The 19,006-nt window shown below is 54.8% G+C and overlaps 1 protein-coding gene across 3 annotated transcripts in view; it reads right to left on the reverse strand.

Moving 5' to 3' along the window:
• The window catches only part of FAM193A (family with sequence similarity 193 member A), a 173,593-nt gene that overhangs the window by 57,546 nt on the left and 97,041 nt on the right, over window positions 1-19,006 (reverse strand). For 2 of the 3 annotated variants that reach the window (XM_082390915.1, XM_082390913.1), the window contains 5 exons: window positions 17,533-17,678; window positions 17,028-17,195; window positions 13,428-13,662; window positions 7,873-7,997; window positions 2,646-2,793 (listed from right to left, as the gene is read on the reverse strand). In XM_082390915.1, the coding sequence (XP_082247041.1) occupies window positions 2,646-2,793; window positions 7,873-7,997; window positions 13,428-13,662; window positions 17,028-17,195; window positions 17,533-17,678 (822 nt within the window). The remainder of the gene's footprint in view (window positions 1-2,645; window positions 2,794-7,872; window positions 7,998-13,427; window positions 13,663-17,027; window positions 17,196-17,532; window positions 17,679-19,006) is intronic. The other variant, XM_082390914.1, reaches the window with a different exon arrangement.

Raw genomic sequence — 19,006 nt, forward strand, 5'->3', positions numbered from 1 at the left:
GCCCTCACATCTGGACTCCAGAACTCTGTCTAGGACCCTCCCCAGCACAGGCTTCCAAGTGACAGTCTGTTTACTGCTGCCCATCAATCTTTCAGCATCTGATCCGCCCTCCAGTTGATTCGCCAGGACCCAGCTTCTCTCTACACGTCTGCTACTACTGTAGATACTAACGGGGTGGCAGAGGGGCCCAAGGCAGAGCTGCCAGTGTCGCCGGCCAGGCCCACAGCAAACACTGCCGGGGGCGCCGTCTGGACGGACTGTCTGCTGTTGTCCTTGCAGCAGTTCAGTGTCCACGTGGACCCAGGAGGTTCTCAGGGGACACGGCACACGGCGTGGGAGGCTCTAGGGTGTCCACACAGACGGTGCCCCCCTCGTCTCTTAGTCCAGGGACCCTGAAGACAAACCGAGGGCAGTGGAAGCAGCACCCCTGGTGAGGGCAGACGCATCCTCAGCCGGCTGGACGGGGTTGTTTTCCTCAGCCTAATGTTGGGGACAGGGGTTCCGTGACCTAATGCAGTCCTCCCTTCCTGTAAGCCGAGCTGGCAGGACAGAGACTTAGCAGGTGGTGTAACCTCGCGGGTTCCCACAAAGCATCCCAGCCCAGCTCCTCTTTCTCACACGTCTCTCTCCCTGAGAAGCCTTCGCACATCGCTCATTCTTTTACAGCAAGAATGCCTCATCAAATTTCTTCTATCATCAGCCTGGGCCCCGACGACAAGAGTTTAGCCGGGGCAAGGCTGGCGTCTTTGATTTTTTTCTGAAGGTCCCTCCTTCACAGAGAATTGATGCCCCAATGTCCCGGGAAACCAGGGCTCCCAATTCTCCCCCCTCCCTTGCACTCTGGATAAACCACCTCACTTAACTGACACGGGGTTTCCTCTAAGGGTAACCCAGTAACCGGCTCGGTGCAGCTCAATTCAGAACACAAGGGACTATTTGCTGCAGTCCTGCTTTTTAGTAACCACACACACACAAAACTGATTCAGAATTATATAATACAAAGGCTCAAACAAAATCAAAATGTCACCTAATCTGATCCTGTCATTTCACAAGTGGGAGACTAAGGCCCAGGGAGGGGAAAGGCTTGAACGAGGCTCACAACCAATCTGGGCAGGGCCTGGCGCCAAACGCCCCTCCGGGTCCTCCGCAGGACCTGAGTCCAGAGCCCCCCGAGGAACAGGCAACAGCCCCTGTCCCCACGCACCAGTCTCCCCTCCGGGCTCCTGTTCCCTCTACTACCCGGACAGCAAACTCCTGAAAACGGGCCGGTGCGCGTGCAGGCAGCAGAGGGGAGGGAGCTGTCCGCTCCTCTGCCTCTGAGTGGCTCAGCGGCCGGCTGCCCGGCGGCACAAGGCCGCAGGGGACGAGCTGGCTGCAGGTCCAGGTGCAGGACGCACAGGGCCGGCAGCTGGAAGGCAGCCGGGGTCACGGCTACCGGACCCCGTGCCAACACTGGCCAAACGCAGGCCAGCCAAGCAGCCTGGGGCCGGCCCTGCCCCCACAGCGGCCGAAGCTGAGGCGTCAGTGGTCAGCGACGAGCCACGGCTGGAGAATACGAGTGCCCCGGGGACCCCGGGACAGCGGGGAGCGTGTGCCAGGTACAGAGTGGCTCCCGAGGCCACGTGCTACACACGCAGCAACTGTGGAAGAGGCCAAGCGCACGGCGGCGGCGGAGCCACCTGCCCAGACGAGCTCAGCTCAACAGCGCTGAGTTGTGTCACGTTACCAAGGCGCACCTGACAGAGGGGAAAGCCAGTATCACGCGGGAGAATATGGTCAGAACCGTTCTCCGAGGTTCTAAATGAGAGACTACGTACAGTGACGGTCCCTGAGGCTGCAGAGAGAGAACTGCCACACAAAACACGGAGCGAGGCTGGAACGAACAGTGACGTGGGCACACGCCAGTCCCTTCCTTCTCCCCCACCCCTCACCACGCTCAGATGGCAACGCCGAGACGGAGCGGCACAGCCAGCGGCCAGGCGGCACCCGGGATCCCAGGCAGACACTGCGCCACCACCCGCCTGACGCCAGAACCAAGGTGCTGTCGTCCTACAGCCTCAAAAGCACAACACCGAGCTCTGTCACTGTTTCCTTATTACTCCTCACGCCCTGCGTTACCCTGGAGAAGGTCCACGCTGAACGCCTCCCCTGCCCAACCCTCCTGGGGGTTTTAGAAAGGCGGGCTGGCTGGCCGGGACGCCGGCCGGAAGCCCTGCCCGCGGGCCCCGTCCCCACAGCAGCGCCTGCCTTCCAGCCTCCTCCAGCCCTGCAGGCCGCCTGCCCAGCACAGCCGTGGCGTTCGTGTCTGCGCTCCCGCTCGAGACGCTTAGGGACGCGTGGAGAATGGGCTCTGAAGCTCACGTGTGGCCAGTGTTCAGTGAACGGGTCCTGACACGACAAGGCTCAGCCATTTCCAAAGGCCTCAGAGGCCCCCGCCGGCAGCACCGAGTCTGGGCAGCAGCCTGTGCCCGTGACCGTGGCTGCACCCAGGCCAGCAGGGACCTGACCGGCAGCTGACCCCGCGGGCGTGGCTGGGCGTCCCCTCCGGCGCAGCAGCAGCTGGGAGCCCCCGCTCGCACGCCTCCCCTGGGCACACGGCCCCTCGCGGCGGGCTCCTCGCGGCTGTCCCGGCGGCGCGCACCCACCTGCTCGTCCACGTAGGCGTCGATCCTCTTCTGGCACTCCAGCCACTCCTCGGCCACCCCGCGGAGCTCCTCCTCGGAGCGCTGGTACCGCTGCAGCAGGGTGCTGTACGTGTCCTCGTTGCAGGTGTCATGCGTCGTGGTCCCCAGCCTGGGGAGAGAGGCCTTTCAGCACTCTGGCCATCATCTCCCCTCCCGAGGTGGCAAGTGGGACACCACCACACACCCCACGAGGCTGCTGTGCGGGGTGAGTTAAGCACACAGCCCAGGCACCCACGACAGAGTCTGGCCTAGAGAAGCAGCTCCAGGAAGCAACAGCTCCTAAGAAAAAAATGAGTGGTGAGTAACGCTGTTCTAAAAAGACTAAGGCCCAGAGATTCAGTTCACTAGATGTGGGGTCGTAAACTGTTTTTCCCTACTGAGATTCACTGACCCAGAGAGAACAAAACGTTCACTGAGAAATACAAAATTCGGACCTGGTTTGCAAATCAAGTAAAACAGGAAATTCAGTTCAATAAAAAATATAGTTATAGTTTCATTTACTCTGTGTATCTTGTTAAGAAAGATGGTAAGATGGGAGATGAGAAAATAAACAGAAAACAAAAGACACAAATAGAGGTAAACACCTGGGCTTCTCAAGAGGAGGGTGGCACGGGAGAGGAGAAGCGGGAGAGTGGGGGAGGGGTGCAGGCTCACAGGCAGCTTATCTTCAGACACCGTTCCTTTTCCCAATACCTAAACATGTCAACATCTGAACCAAAGCAGCGGTGATAAAGACCTCACAACAAAGAATTTCAAAATCAAAGGCAACATTTACAATCGCTCAGGAGCACAAAGATGATGTGCAGGCTTAGTAATCACTGCTGTTCACACGAAAGAGCTGGAAGTTACCCACTGGGATCGGTGATACCACCCCAGACAAGCTTGTCACTACAGACTACGTCACACCTGCTTGTTCACACTCAGACTCAGACACACATGCACTTACAGACGTATGTTTTGAAATGGAGATGCTCCCACGTTAAGTGAAGAAAGGACTACGTCATCATGTGTAAAGATGCACATGTGTGGGAGGCGTGGACACTGGAAAAAATCTGGAAGCAGCACCCAGTTGTGTTTATGGTACCCACCTCTCTTCAGGGTTTCCTTTGCTTTCAGAATTTTATTGCAATGACAATCTAATAATTTTATAATGAAAATAAACAATAGCGATTTTAAAAACAAGAACTTTTCCATGGGTGCAGACACCTGCCTTTCCACCCTGGTGACCACTGCATGAAGACGCACGTCATGCGAGTGGACTCATATTTGCTGAAGCCATCTACAACGGCTCCATCACTTCAAGGAGGGAGCACGCAGAAAACAGGGTCACTGAAAAGCTGTGCAGGAAAGCCCAGAGCCAGGAAAGGGAACGACGCGACCCACGCAGTGATGGGGCTGGCTCAAACACCGGGGCTGTCCCCAGGAAACAAAAGTCCTCAAGACCCAGAATCCAGTGCCTCTCCGAGGCCCCCCTGGCTCCACACAGCACGTGGGCGCCCCCAGGCCTGAGAGCACAGCAGCCCACGAGGCAGCGGTCTTCTCCTCAACCCCTGCCTCTGCAACCCTGCTCCTCACAAACTGATTTCCCCTCTTCATGCAAACCCCACCTTCCCCGTAAGGCCACCCAGAAGACTGGGATGGAGGCTGAGGGAACTCGTGCTCTCCTCCCGCTCCTGCCCGAGGTGAGAACCGCTCTCCTCCTGTCCTACGCCACAGACTCTACTTAGAGCCAGTGGAGGGCAAAGCAGCCGGGGGTCCTGGGACTTTCGTGGTGGGGCACTCAGAGCACAAGCTGTAGGCACAGGGCTGGAGTCCAGAGAGGAAACAGGGAGCTGCTAGACTGCAGGACGTGTCCTCAGGGCCAACAGCATCAATGGGTCAGCAGGCAGGTTACTACCTAAATATTCACTCTGCAAACACATGACGGTTAACAGCTGGTAATATCGATTATGAGTATTGTCTATGTGAAACAATAAGTGATAAGGAAAATGAGATAAAATCAGTTCAGGTACGTTTACTTACAAGCCTAATTAAACATTCCCCTAACAATGAATATATCAATATACTTAAAGACGAAATTGGGCAATAGCTACTAAAACCACCACAACAAATAAGGAGACACAATGGGGCTCCTGGTCTTGCCAGAGGGATGGAAGCAGAGTCTGACAGAGCTTCTGGTTTCACACGAACTCTCAGGCAGCACAGACAGTGGCCTGGCCTGCTGGAGGACCCAGACCCTGGCGTCGCTACACGACAAACGGAGCTGGTTCCTTAATGGGTAAACTGTAAGGGAAAGTGGATAGGGGTGGGGGCATGAACGTTAAAGAATCTCAAAAGGGGGCTTCCCTGGTGGCGCAGTGGTTGAGAGTCTGCCTGCCAATGCAGGGGACACAGGTTCGAGCCCTGGTCTGGGAAGATCCCACGTGCCGCGGAGCGACTGGGCCCGTGAGCCACAATTACTGAGCCTGTGCGTCTGGAGCCTGTGCTCTGCAACAAGAGAGGCCGCAATAGTGAGAGGCCCGCGCACCGCGATGAAGAGTGGCCCCTGCTTGCCACAACTGGAGAAAGCCCTCGCACAGAAACGAAGACCCAACACAGCCAAAAATAAATAAATAAAGAATTATAAAAAATGGTTAAGATGGAAAAAAAATTATTAAAAAAAAAAAAAAAAAAAAGAATCTCAAAAGGCACGGAGGAAAAGGGGCCGGGAGTGGAGGTCAGTGTTTAACGGTGACAGAGTCTCTATCTGGGGTGACATCCAAGTTTTGCAAATAGTGGTGACAGTTGCCCAACGTTATAAATGTAATTAATGCTATTGAATTGTACATTTTAAACTAGTGAACTATATGGTGTGTGAATTCTATCTCAATAAAGCTGTTAAAAAACAGAGACATAACTTTCCTAAATTAAGTCAGTTCCGTTAACGAAGTCAACCTTTGGGTAGATCATTTGTATTTAAAAAAAGAAAAACAAAACTACAGCAAATAAAAAAGCAGGCAAGACTATGGGAATGCACATGAGTAATAAGAGAATAAAGAAAGGGGGACGTCCCTGGCTGTCCAGTGGTCTAAGACTCCACGCTTCCACTGCAGGGAGCGCACGCTCGACCCCTGGTCGGGAAGCTGAGGTCCCGCATGCCGCACAGTGCGGCCAAAAAAACAAAAAGAGAGAGAAGTAAGACAGGGAGTTACGGGATCGCTGTGCAAGCCAACTGAGTGACAGCTCTGGGCGAGGCTCACGTGCCCAGTGGGCCACGCAGACGGACTTGCTTCTAGGTGAGCACGCTGGGCTGGGGCTAAGGGATGTTCACCTGCTATCAATCCATTCAGCTTACATTTATTTTGTGTAGTCTTCTGTATCTGTATTTTACTTTATAATAAAGTTAAACAAAATGCAGGCCCAGAGACAAAAAGTGTCAGTGTTGCAATACTCACAACTATGGATTTTGTGTGCCACAGACATAGTCATTACTTTAGGGGGTAGCGTTTGTATATAAGTTGTCACAAAATTTTTAGGAGTTGTTAAATAGGTATCTGTAAACTACAAGCTCAAATCTGAATTATTCTTTGTTGGGCCCAACAAAGGTGTCTCCTGGGGAACTCGAAGGAATGGCTCCTTCTGGCGCCCCGGACTCCTGGGGAACGCCCTGCTTGCCTTCTCCCCAGCTTCCATCCCCATCTCCAAGCACCTTGTCCCTCACCCGCTCCTGAGAGCAACTCTGCAGCCTGACCCCAGGATTAACACCGAAGACTCTAAAACACTGCTGATCTTTGGAGACTGACCACCATTCGCAATGAGCAAGATGAGAAAGCCAGAGCCAGGGCACAGGAAAAAGTGGAGCTTTATAACACATTTCAGGTTTCTGCCACCCACCCACGGTTTGATGAGAGGCCCATCAAACTCCCTGGCTCACCAGAAAAAGAAAAAAAAGGCTAAATACCCTGGAATGCTGCTATAAGGACCCCACCCCCACCCCCCCACGCACACACAAGATGCATGTCTTTTTATAAAAAGTGCTCTTGCTGGATTTGAGCATCGTAACTGGGCACAATCTCCATGAGGGTCGCGGTTAGGACACTCACGTCTCTGTGCACCCACCATGGAACGTAACGGCGCTGTCAGGGTGGGTGGGAAGCAGGCGGTGGTGCGGGAGATGCTGGAAGCAGGGTGCGGGCCACACCAGTAACTCTTTGTCCTGACCACCTTAGCCCCAGTCCTCCTTCCCTAGCTGCTTTTAAGGTTATTCTTGCTCCGGAGGTAAGGGTGAGAAGTGGGAATAGCTAGGACCCCTCAAATAGGGGTTAGGAATACAGGAAACAAAGACTGGACTGAAACATGGATTTCAAGGGGAAAAAAAAAAAAGGTGAGTACTGTGTAAGTTAACTGCAACAATAATATACTGGCGTAAAAATAATTACCCTTCTTTGCGAATCTGGCCCAACCATATTTTGGTGTGGACCTTTAAACCAAGATGACTACAGTCTGTGCTGTTCTGTGATGCGTCTACAGCCTGGGAATCTGTTCACAGGTGGTAAGCAGATGAGGAACAAAATCACCCGCTGCAGGGCTGAGGTAGCTCACACCTGGCTCTCTAGCACAGGGACAGCAGATCCAAGGAGAGGCCCAACTTGTCAAGCCACCTCGGAGCAAACACCCCCGGCTGCACTTTCCCCTTCCCCCTCACCAGGGCAAGTGACCCGAGGCTGTACTTGGGACTCCGGGCTTGGCACACCTGATGAAGCCCCACGGAAGCTCTACAGCAGTAAGAAGAACCCAAGCCATGAGCCACGATGCGAAGCGAATGCTTGAGAGACCTGACAGCGTGTCTAATCCCTCCCCTAGCGCCCCGGAGCCCCTTAGCACCACCAGCCCTCCCCCTGCCCCCCAAGTGCGCCAGCACAGACCACACCACAGCCACCTGGCAAAGCCTGGGACTTGTCAAGTGAACTGCTATGTTTACCACAGCTTTTCCCCATTCAGGAGAAATCTGTGAGGCTAAACCTTAGTAGCAATGATACTGGGTTTATTATTTTAAAGTTCAATCGTATTACTCTTTGGGTTTTGAGCTTTCTACCCAAACTGTATTTTCCCCTAAGCCCGGTAATCTTCAGGCAAGAACTGCCCGTGCAGTGGCGTTCGGGAGCACGCCGTCACACCAGCAGGACACGTGCGGGTGGAGGCCGAGTACCTGATCTGCGACACCAGCGCCGGCAGGCTGCTCTGGAGAAGCGGCTCCGAGAAGACCAGGTCTTCAAAGAGGTGCTTGTTGTGCAGCTCCCACGTAACCTGGAACTTTTTCAAGTGTTCGTTTTCCTAGTTAGATAGACACACAGAAGACACGCCCAATCAAAGACTGACAAACTCCCAGGAGGGCTTCTCCCCCCACCCCCCCCACCCACAGCCCTCTGACCAGGCCCAGAGCATTCTGCTCAGGAGGGGCTGCTACTCCCGTGCCTCCGGCCTCCCTTCCAAATGGCTCAACACAAAACAAAGGGGCGGCAAGACGCACACACACGAGGGGACAGAAAAAAGAGAATCCAGCGTACACGTCCGGCAGCCATTTCTCATAACCATGCCTCCCGAATGTATTGCACGCCCTACCTCTCAAACAACTTAAATAAATGCATACAGATCCTCTGATGCCGAAGGACAATCGTGCCTGAGCCTGTCTCGAGAAGTCTCCCGTTCCGACAGACACAGCAACTTCCCTGCTAGAGATGCTGTGTGGAAGCTCTGCTCCTTCTTTCCCTGGCAACCATGGGCAACCTCATCAGTCACTTCCTTCTGAACACCACTTCTGAACATTTGGAAGCATCCTGGCCATCACAGCGAGTGACCTCCAGAGAGAACAGGGTGACCGGGGCAGACAGCACCACGACCTCCCCACGTGCAGCGTTCACATTCAACAGCTTCTGGCCGCAACCACGTGCGTGTAAACCCACACGTCCGTCTGTCAGTCACACGCACACCACTCGTGGTGCACCACCTCGCACCTGGGGAAACATTCCTCACCTGAGTGACCGACAGTCTGGAGAGGCTTCACTGGGCACCACACTCCAGTCCCCTCTGAACAGGTGACTCATGCCACCCCCTGTACTGGTCTGTTCCTATTTACTGCATAGCCCAACTGAGCTGAAATTATGACACCTGGAGATGTCAGGACACGATGTACGCGTGGCGATTCCATTGCCCTGTGCCCTGATCACTGGTGGACGGAGGGGCTGAGAGGGCAGCTTGGGGCGAGCAGCTCCTGTTCCCGAGCACACAGCTGCGGGACGCTGCGGAGCACGCGTGGCCCTGCCCTACCGCGCACGCACACCTGCTCTGCGAGCCGCACGCAGCCCCCTGCTTGTGCTGGAGGCCCACACGGAGACTCGGGAGGGCACCCACGACGTCTGCAGGGAGCCTCAAACCCCCGACTCTGCCAGCGCTTCCAGCACCTGTCCTCACTGCACGCTCTGCCAAAACACCAGGGCCTCCCAGGTCTGAATTTCATCATTCTTGTTTCACACGCAGCGTCTCTCAGAGCAATTACGATACAGGAAAGCTGGGTGGGGCAGAAGACCAGGGCCTGGGAACCGAAAAACTAGGCCCAAGGCCTGGAATGAGGCCTGATTACAAGCACATAATTTTAAGAACGTGCTTTAGCCACCGAGGCAGTGAGGAAAGGACATGTGTCACACACTTCAGCAGAGACCACTCTGCACCGGCGCGGTGCCAGCATGAGGACACAGAGACTAGCGCAGCAGGTCCCTGACTGCTGGGAGTCCCCAGGGGACAGAGGAGTGGCGACGGTCTGATTTATGATTTGCCTCCATGACGAAGGAGCTAAGGCAGCAGCCAGACTAGGCCCTCAGCCAGATGAGAGAGGGTCCAGGGAAGGCGTCCAGGAGGGCCGAGGTCCTGCCTGGCCTCCCCTGTCAGTCTCTGGGACAGAGTCAACAGTCCCTGCCCGCCAGCCTGTGAGCAGCCCTGGGCACTAAGTTATAATACTTGCACGGGCGGGACCACAGCTCTGGATTTGGGCTCGCATTAACTAAAGGTAATAAAGGTAAAGACCGATTTATGAAGATGTTTGGCATTTTTTATGAAATCTGAAATTATACTTCCAGGTGAGTCATGCAAGAGAAACAGCAGACCCCAAACTCGTTTCACAACCTCAGATCGACTCGGGACAACACAGGCTAGTAGTAAGGAGTACTTCCCGTGGGCCAGGCCTGGTTCCTAGTGCTTCCCACATGCGAACTCATCAGCGCCCACAGGAACCCTGAACTTGGTGCTGCCGTGCCCCATTCACAGGCCAGAAACAGTGTACACAGGCTGAGCAACATGCCCTGGGCCTGGGGGGACGGGGTCTGCGGGGGGGGGCAGGGGGTGCTGTCACAGCTGCTACGAGAGACGAGACCCGGGGGTCGGCAAAGACTTGGTGCTGCCCCAGCCAGAGGCCAAAGAAAAAGCTCCCGGATGACCTGAGCCTAGGCACTTCGACCCAAACCACTCTCACTTCTCACTTCACCTGCAGGGAGGTGTTTGGGGGTTCTAAGAAGAAAGAGGAAGTGTGTACAGTCAAGTCCTGCAGCAGAGCTTGAGAAACAGCTGGAGATTCAAGATTCTTCTGGCCTTATAAATGGAAATTCAGATTTCACAATTCTTACAGCCTGGGAAGGCATTTCCTAGGTGAATGGAGGCCTAACTTTGGTCCCAGTTTTATTTCAGTGTTTACAATCATTAGAAAACCTGTGGCCGGTCTGATGCCCGGGGGCACGAGCACATTTCCCAGGAAAGGCATGTGTTTGAAGACGCCTCTCTACGCCCTGACATGGTCCGTGGCCCTGCGGCGGCGGGAGGGCAGGAGGGCAGGAGGGGTTGTCTCCAGAGAGGCTAAGGGAGTGAGCACAGCACGAGCTGGCAAGGTGTGCACGGTGAGTGAGCTTGCTGCTTCAAGGACAACTGACCCCACTTGTGGCCAATCCCAAAATCTGAGCTCTCAAGCAAAAACCAGAACTTTGGGAATCTTACATCTGCCACTGTGGCCTTGAAGCTTCTCCACATTTAAAGATCTTTCTGATGAGGATCGCAGGGATGGTGACAAAGGCCATTTTTAATATTGAATATCGTGCTGCCTAACGTGACACTGAATATCTTCAGGAAGATCTGTGTGGCTCATTCAGTGAACCAGTGTTTTCCACACGACCGACGCCTGATGCTGGAAAACCACTTGAAGTGTGAGCTACACCCGTGGGCTGTGACGGAGCAGAGCCGGCTCAGCTCAGTGACACGGCTCCAGGTCCTACACTGCAGCTAACCGTTAAGAAGCACTGCGACTCTGGTGTATTCTCTCAAAGAAGAATATCCACAACAAACGGAAAAGTCTATGAGACTCTTCTTCCAAACACGTATCTGTGGGAGGCCCAATTCTCTTCAAAAACTTCAACCAAAACAACCTATGAAGACAGACGGAGCACAGAAGCAGATGTAATAAGAATCCACACGTCCTCCGTTAAGCCAGACACTAAAGAGATGTGCAAACATGTAAACGGTGCCCCTCTTCTTACTAAACGTTTTGTTTTGGAAAACAGTTTTTTTTATTTAGAGATATGCTGTTTATGTTACGCAATGAGCTGTTATTTTAAAAGTGATTTAATGAATATCTTTAAATTTCTCCGTTTTAATTTCACCACCGTAAATACTGATAGATAAAATCTGCACAAACAAGAGCTATTTGGGGCTCTCAGTTTTTAAACTGAAAGGAGTCCAAGTCCAAAAATGCTGAGACTCTGAGACACGGACTTGGAAGTTAATCTCACCTCGGCTCTGTCAACTCTTACCCTGCTCAGATCATGGGGTAGACCCAGAAAGACGCTGTTATAAATCTGTGAACTGTTCTCAATCCGGTTTGAACACCCCAAACACAAAGAGAGATTTTTGAGATAACTGGGACATTTTTTCTGAGCGCACAGAAATCACCATAAGTTTTCTCAGGTGTGACAGCGGTACAGTGGTTACATGGGATGAAGTGAGCTCGCAGAGGGGATCTGCGTGTTGCCCGACTCACTGACTTCTAGGCTTGGGGGTTTTCACATCACATCAACAGCCCCCAACCCCTGCCAAGGTCACCCTCGGCACAGGCCCTTGCTGTCCCTCCTGTGGGCAGGGTCTCTCCTGCCCCCTCACAGAGGCTGTGATCATCTGAGGTCCCAGCATTATGTGCTGGAGCTAGGCTGTACCTCCTATCTCCCAGGACGAGAAGAAATCTTTGGAGGGAATGCTGGCTTCTGAGCACATGACTTTCTCAGGATTCCACCAGCTTTCGATTTGTTTTTCCCTCCAAGGCTTCTTGCCTTTCATGCCAACGCAGCAATGCGTTTTAAAAGATTCTACCTTGTTTTAGCCTGTGTTATCCAGAGTTCAGCTGTCTCCCTTGGAGGAAGGGAGAGTCCAGGTTACTGCTGTGGTGTCTCACTGGAAACCAAAGTGAGTATCTCCACGTGCGAAGAAAGTGAAATAGATCACTGACCAAACAGCTGTATTTTGAGCTTAGAGCTGATGCTCAGTAAACACGGCCCACGTTATTTTCTGGTGGCTGAGGAAGACGGCATGCGCTCTAAGCGGCCGAGGAGGGTGAGGCGGAGGTGGCCCTGGCTGGCTGGGGGGCTGCAGCAGCTCTCCACACTGCTCTGTGCACCAGGCTCAGGCCAGTGCTGGCACAGAGCAAGCGGCAGGGGAGCTGGGCTTCTGGAGGACAGGGAGGCAGTCAGTGAGCCGGGGGTGGGTGCTGCTTGGGACGCCCGGGGGTCAGCCCCTCAGGCTCGGTGCTGAACAGGGTAACCGCCCGCCCATGCATTCACCCGCTCCTTTTCTCACGGCGGGTGCTTCCCTCGAGGTTTTCGGGACTCACTTGCAGGAACGGCAACGCTCTACTGAAGTGATGCTGCTTGAGGAGCTCCGTGAACCCCCCGAAACTACCTGCAAAACCGGTTAATTTTTCTATCGAGGTCTATCGACTTTAGAGTCACATAAAGACCTTACGCTTAAAACCTTCGGAACCACTGGTCACTGCATTTGTTTTAAAATGCAGTTTTACCACTAAGAAAGCACCCAAAACCAGCCCAATGAAGTCTCACTTAATAATAAAATTTGAGTGATGATGAGAAACTCCACAGACTATTAGTAAGTCGAGAAAGCAAAGACGGCTTGTCCCTCCTTCCAGCCGGCAGGTGCGCTTGAGGCTGTCGAGGACCAGGCCCAGGAACTGAGTTTCTACCAGAGGCCTCCGCCCACCCAGTTGTGGTCATTTCCCTTCTGAGGCGGTCAGAGACCGCCCCCAAGGGTCGGCATCTTATGTGGTTCTATAACCTACGCTCAGCCCAGCGCTGGGCTGGCGAGTAGATCAGTGACTGTGAGCCGGGGGGGGACACAGGTGCCCTGCCGTCCCCATGCTCTGCACTCCCCCTGAGAACACAGCCCCCATCTGCAGAATTCACAGCACAGCCACTCCTCTGTCTCCTTCCTACTGTCACCCACTCCAGCCCTCACCTCACACGGTCCCCACACCGCGCCCCCAGGCCCCAAGGTCCCCAAGCAGTATTTCCGCTTTCATCCAGCAGCCAAGTCCAGAGGGGAGAGAAAGAGGAGAGGAATCAGGCCCCCAGCCCCGCCTGCACATCTCGGAGGAGGGGAGGGGCGCGCCGGGCCTCCAGACCCCCCCGCCCCCGCCCCGGGCAGGGGACGTAGCCAACTCACCAGGGTGCCGAGGAAGGTGCTGATGGTGCGCGCCGCCTGGCACAGGGCACCGTACTCCTCGAGGAGCAGGGAGATGAACTGGTGCGCTTGCGGGGGGCCCTGCAGGGCGGACGGCGACTTCACCCTGGACGCGGCCGACAGCTGCCGCAGGAGCCGGACCTTCATCTCTAGCACGTACTCTCGGGCCTGCTGCTCCAGCCGCTGGTACAGCTGGTAGGGGTCCCGCTCGCAGAGCCTGCACAGGAGAGAGAGTCACCACTCGCCCGCAGGGGGACCCTGGGACCCCGGGGCTGCCCACCTAATGACAGCCGCCGTCTTCTCACAGTCAGCCCGCTCGACAGAGGGGGAGTCCCCAGAGCCACTGGCCAAAAGGCAGCGACCGGAGCCCACTGAGAGCTCACTGTCAAGCCCCGAGGCGACTCCGGGTCAGACGCGAAGCCAGGTGGCTGGGCGAGTCCCGGGACTCAGGCAGCCAGCAGGTGGCAGAGTGGGTACAGCCGAGCCGCGCGGGGGCCACAGAACTGCCGAGCCCGGGAGACCCCAGCACTCATCTCTGAACGCTTATATGCGGACAGGTGAAAAGCCACAGCCCCCAGAGGTGACACCTGGGCTGCAGCACGGGAGCAGGCTGCTCTTTCTTCTTCCTAGGAATTCAGTATCTGATCCAAGTGGGCTTCTTCTACTATTCTCATAATCAGAAGAAACTTTACAGACAGTATATCTCCTTTTAAATCATCCCACCAAAAAATAATAAAAGCGATAAGGTAAAATGTGTAAGCTGAAGATCAGAGACAACAAATCAATACATGCCCCAATCAGGCCACACAGCAATGATCATTTTCATGAATTTCTTCCCTAACTTGGAGATCATCAACTTTTACCAACTTGTTCTATAGTAACTGGCATGACTATGTTTAAAGTGACCACTCACTTCAGTTGTGCACTTCTGAGGAGCCTCCAGACGGAAATCTACAACCGCTGAAGTGACAACCCCAATACCCGTCTAGAGCCCATCACCAGGAGGAACCACTGTGACCTCAGCACACAAGCTGTAAAATACATTAAGCTGTAGTTCCTGGATTTGGATAACGGATCCTTTCACCTCTGGGCACCACGCTGGGTCAAAAGAGAAGCCTGTAAGTTGTCACCTATTCCACTTCTAAGTCACCACACTACCTAGGTTGTAAAAGACAAGAGTCGAGTGAAAATGGAACTTGTGTAGCCTTACAAAAAACGTGGCCAGAGGGGCTTCCCTGGTGCCGCAGTGGTTGAGAATCTGCCTGCTAATGCAGGGGGCACGGGTTCGAGCCCTGGTCTGGGAGGATCCCACATGCCGCGGAGCGGCTGGGCCCGTGAGCTACGGCTGCTGAGCCTGCGCGTCTGGAGCTGTGCTCCGCAGCGAGAGAGGCCGCGATGGTGAGAGGCCCGCGCACCGCGATGAGGAGTGGCCCCCGCTCGCCGCAACTGGAGAGAGCCCTCGCGCAGAAACGGGGACCCAACACAGCCATAAATAAAAAAAAAAAAAAAAAAAAAACGTGGCCAGAGAAACAGTAAGAACTGATGGGACCCCCACTGTGGTGAGTCTACTTCAGATATAGATACATTAATTGTTTAGCTTAGCATGACAATCATAATTTTAATTACTAGTACAGCAACTGTTCTCTGAAACAGAATGTATTTCACCTCTTAAAGGAAACTCACTTAAAGGAAGACTCAAAATGACACAGGGACAATCGAAACTTACAAGGAGACTGGACGCCTCCTTCTTGGTTCTCTTCGCCTGCTGGAATTAGACATGCATTGCATTTTATTTCTTTGTCCATTTCTGTATCTTATAAATTTAATGACATGACCACATGGTACTTTTGCAAGTAAACTTGTAAAAAGTGCTACGGCCAAGGGGCAGGAAGATGAAGGTGCTGTGGGAGCTCACCCAGCCGTGCGTTAAACAAGCACTGGCCCCAGCGGCTGTGTCAAAGCCACAGCAGGAAGACGCCAGGAAAACAAACTCTCAGGCCACTGGATGCTCAGAGCACATGCACATACAGAGCGTAATTCCAGGTAGTGGCAGCAACACGATAAAAAAGAAGGGAAGGGTTGATAAAGAATGATGGGGGAGGCCCCTCGGAGTTTAGGTCAGGTGGTCTCTTTGAGATGGTGACTCTGAAGTCTAAAGTGAAGGATGGAAGGGAGGAAAAAAAACCCTGAGCAAGGAAGAACATTCCAGACCGAACGAAGAGCAGAAACCAGCAGGTCTGTGGAGGACGGCATGAGAGCCGGTGTGGCTGAACGCAGTGACGATGTGTGAAAATGGGGGGGCGGGGTGGGGTGGGGGAGGGGAGGGAGGCGGAGCAGCAGGACGCCGAGGGCCACGGAAAGGGGCAAAGGAGAATCGCCGCCAGCTGCACAGGTCCTAGTGGTGCCTTAAGGCTTTACAGACAGCCCTTCCTCGTGTGTACTGGCACTCAGACAACAAGAGGAGGGTCCTTAGACATGGAGACTAGGAAAAAGGCAGTGCACGTAAAACGTGTGAAAAACATGTGACACATATATACCCAGACCTCAAATGGGGGCGTGGAATTTTTCCACTCTTAACGGTATGTTTCATTACTAGAATACTGCTGTTTCCCAAACCTCTCTGCCATAACATCCCATCTGAACAATTATTTACTGAGCATTTCCTTTCAATTGTCTCTTATTTTACTTTGGCCTCTTCCTAAGCATTCACAAGCTGTGAAGCTGCAAGTGTGACATGCAGGTTATACATACTTTCCTAATATTCACTAGGAAACCTAACTTCTAAAAAAGGCACACACCACCTAGAGCCATTTCATGTAGTCAAACCCTAAACACACCGGCCGAATCACTAACTAGTTAATACAGCCCACAGCCAGTCACCACACCCATCTCCAGGATGAACTCTACAGCACAGCGAACAAGAGGTTACAGAACCCCAAAGGGGCTGCATTCAAAACGTGAAAAAAAGACCAAAATGAGAATCAGTTCATGGAATGTCTCGCTCAAATTTACCGCTTTTATTTGGAACATCTCTAAAAAGAGGAAAAACATGGTACAAACTCTAAGGAAGAATAAAAATTACACCCACTTCAAACTCTGTGCTGTCACTGAGCACAAGGTCCCCGCCTGCGCAAGCGCGCCCTGCCGTGAGCCCCGCCCAGTGAGAAACACCTGTGTGAACAGGTCTGTGACAACTGGCTCTCCATCCACCACCGGACCTCACGGGGCCTCGGTTTTCTCATCTCCTAAGCGGCATAACTGCCTCTCCTCCATGGGGCAATAAAGCAGGAGTGCCTGAGAAAGTGCTCAGCAAGTGCCCAAAAGGGGTCCTACTGTCAGCCTCAACACACTAATAAGGAATGAGAGAAGTACGTCCATTCACTTTCATTACACAGGTAATAAGCCTTCCATCAGAATGAGAATCTGAGAGTTCACCCAGCCCGTCTGCTGCAGGCCTGCCACGTGCCCGGGGCTGAGCTCGCGGGACAAGCTCTCCCAACCCCGAGAGGGGAGTCCCCCTGAGCAGAGGGGAGGCCCGGGTGGGCGGCTGGTGGGGGAGGGCCGCGCCCGGGCAACACGCACCTGTCCACGAGCTCCTTCACCCCCTCCTTGTCGGGCACCAGAGACTGGTCCTGGTCGTCCGCCAGCGGGGTGCCCGCCTGCCGGTAGATGCAGCGGACCGTGTAGCGCACTTCCGACCAGTAGTTCTGCAGCTGCTGAGGTTCCCGCTCCGCCTCTGCCGAAATCTCCCTGGGGACAAACGCCCACAGGACCGGCGCCATCAGCCCCGGCACAGCCCCCAGGGCCCTTGGCCGTCAAGGCTCCCATGGGCCCTGGTCCGCCTCGGCCGAGCCGGGCCCAGAGGCCAATCAGGACCCGCGCGTCCAGCTCCTCTTCCCAGTCCTCTGGCAGCGGCGGTGACGGCCTCCCCAGCCCCCAAGTCGGAGGCATCCATCGACCCGAGACCCTAACTATTTCGGGGAGGCTCCCGCCCTTTGTGAGGACGTGCCTCCTCCCACCAGTCCTCAAGGGCAGCGACGAAGGAGGACCCCACCCCCCGCAGGCGGAGGGTCCCCCATACCCGTACCTGCGCTCGCTGCAGGCCTCGCAGGCGCACGCGGTGTCCGAGGGGGCGGCCGTGGGCAACGGCTGGGCACCCAGGGTGAGCCTCCCGCCACCGGCCTCGGGCTGCGAGCCGCCGAGCGGGGAGTGAAGAAGGAAGTCTTGACCCTGCTTTAGAGAAAAGAGGACAGACTCATTATGAGTAATGCTCACGGCCCAAATCCGTTACTAACTGTTCGGGACAACGCCTTTTAGAAAAAATGTAAAACCTACACACCAAAAAGAAAATATTTCAACCGACACTACATAGGAAACTTTCTCTCTGACACCCAAGAATTTTGTCTGGAATCGATTATTTTTTTACCTTCTGATAGTCACATCACAACCACACGAGGACGGTCCATGAATCTCCTTCATACATTAAAAAAGAGCAATTCCACTCCCAGTGCCCTAACTGGTACCTGCAACCACCATCCCGGGGGACACCACTCCGCAGAAACCTGAGCCTCTGCCCCACAACATCCAGGAGGAAGTGGGCTCAGACCTTGCCACCCAGCGGCCGCCATGGAGATCACGACCCCTCCCCTCCCCCGCCTCAGAACACGGTCCCACGACCCGCACAGCCGCCACCTGGCCCCTCGGGGACGCGGGCTCCAGGCTTAGGGCTGAGGACCCCCACACAGCGCAGGAAGGTGCTTGCACGTCCCGCAGGGCTCGGGAGCAGGGCAGCCAGCTCCAGCCAGCGCCCCAGTGGCCTGAAGAGAAGGGCCGAGTCACGGGAGAGGCTCCTGAAGGGAGGACAGCATCGCTCCTCCTCCCGGCACCGTCAGGTCAAGTGTAAAGGCTCTGAGACGAGCCCGGCTCAGCCCTCAGCCGGGTGCCGACTCCCCCACCTGCGGCCCCACCCCATCCGCTGCTGGATGAAGCACAAGGAAATCCGCCAGTGGAGGGGCCAGGGGCAGGGGAGCCACCCCCAAGCCGAGGGCAGAGCTTGCGCCGGCATCAAAGAACAGCCCCCAGCCCGAAAACGTTCCTGCTGGGTGAGCGGACCCCGGAGTTACACCGGGGGCGGAGGCACAGCGGGGACGGGGGTGTCACACAGTCCCCAGCAGGCAGTCCAGTGCAAGGTCTCGACTGAGGCCTAGGAAGACCTCAACAGGGCCTCCTATGGGCAAGAGCCACCCGCCATGGACCACCTGTGAGGACCGCAGGGCCTGGGCACCAGAGGGGACCACAGAGAGACCAGCAAAGAACGGAAGAGCGGGGGTGGCAAGGGGAAGGCCGCAGGACAGGCACCGCTGCCCTCCAGCCCCGCAACATGCCCTTGGGTGACGCCGACGTCACTCACGGAAGCTGAGGGAGAAGCTCTGAACCAGATGAGACACTTGCGCTTTCTGCAGATGGGACATGCATTCCTGAAAATGAGACAATGCTGATTCTGTGACTGGAGAGGCCACGGGTCTGACTGACAAGTCAGCGAGGGGCAGGCACGGGCGGTC

The sequence above is a fragment of the Balaenoptera borealis genome (genome assembly GCF_965194805.1).
Source record: "Balaenoptera borealis genome assembly, chromosome: 4".
In the NCBI taxonomy this organism is placed as follows: domain Eukaryota; kingdom Metazoa; phylum Chordata; class Mammalia; order Artiodactyla; family Balaenopteridae; genus Balaenoptera; species Balaenoptera borealis.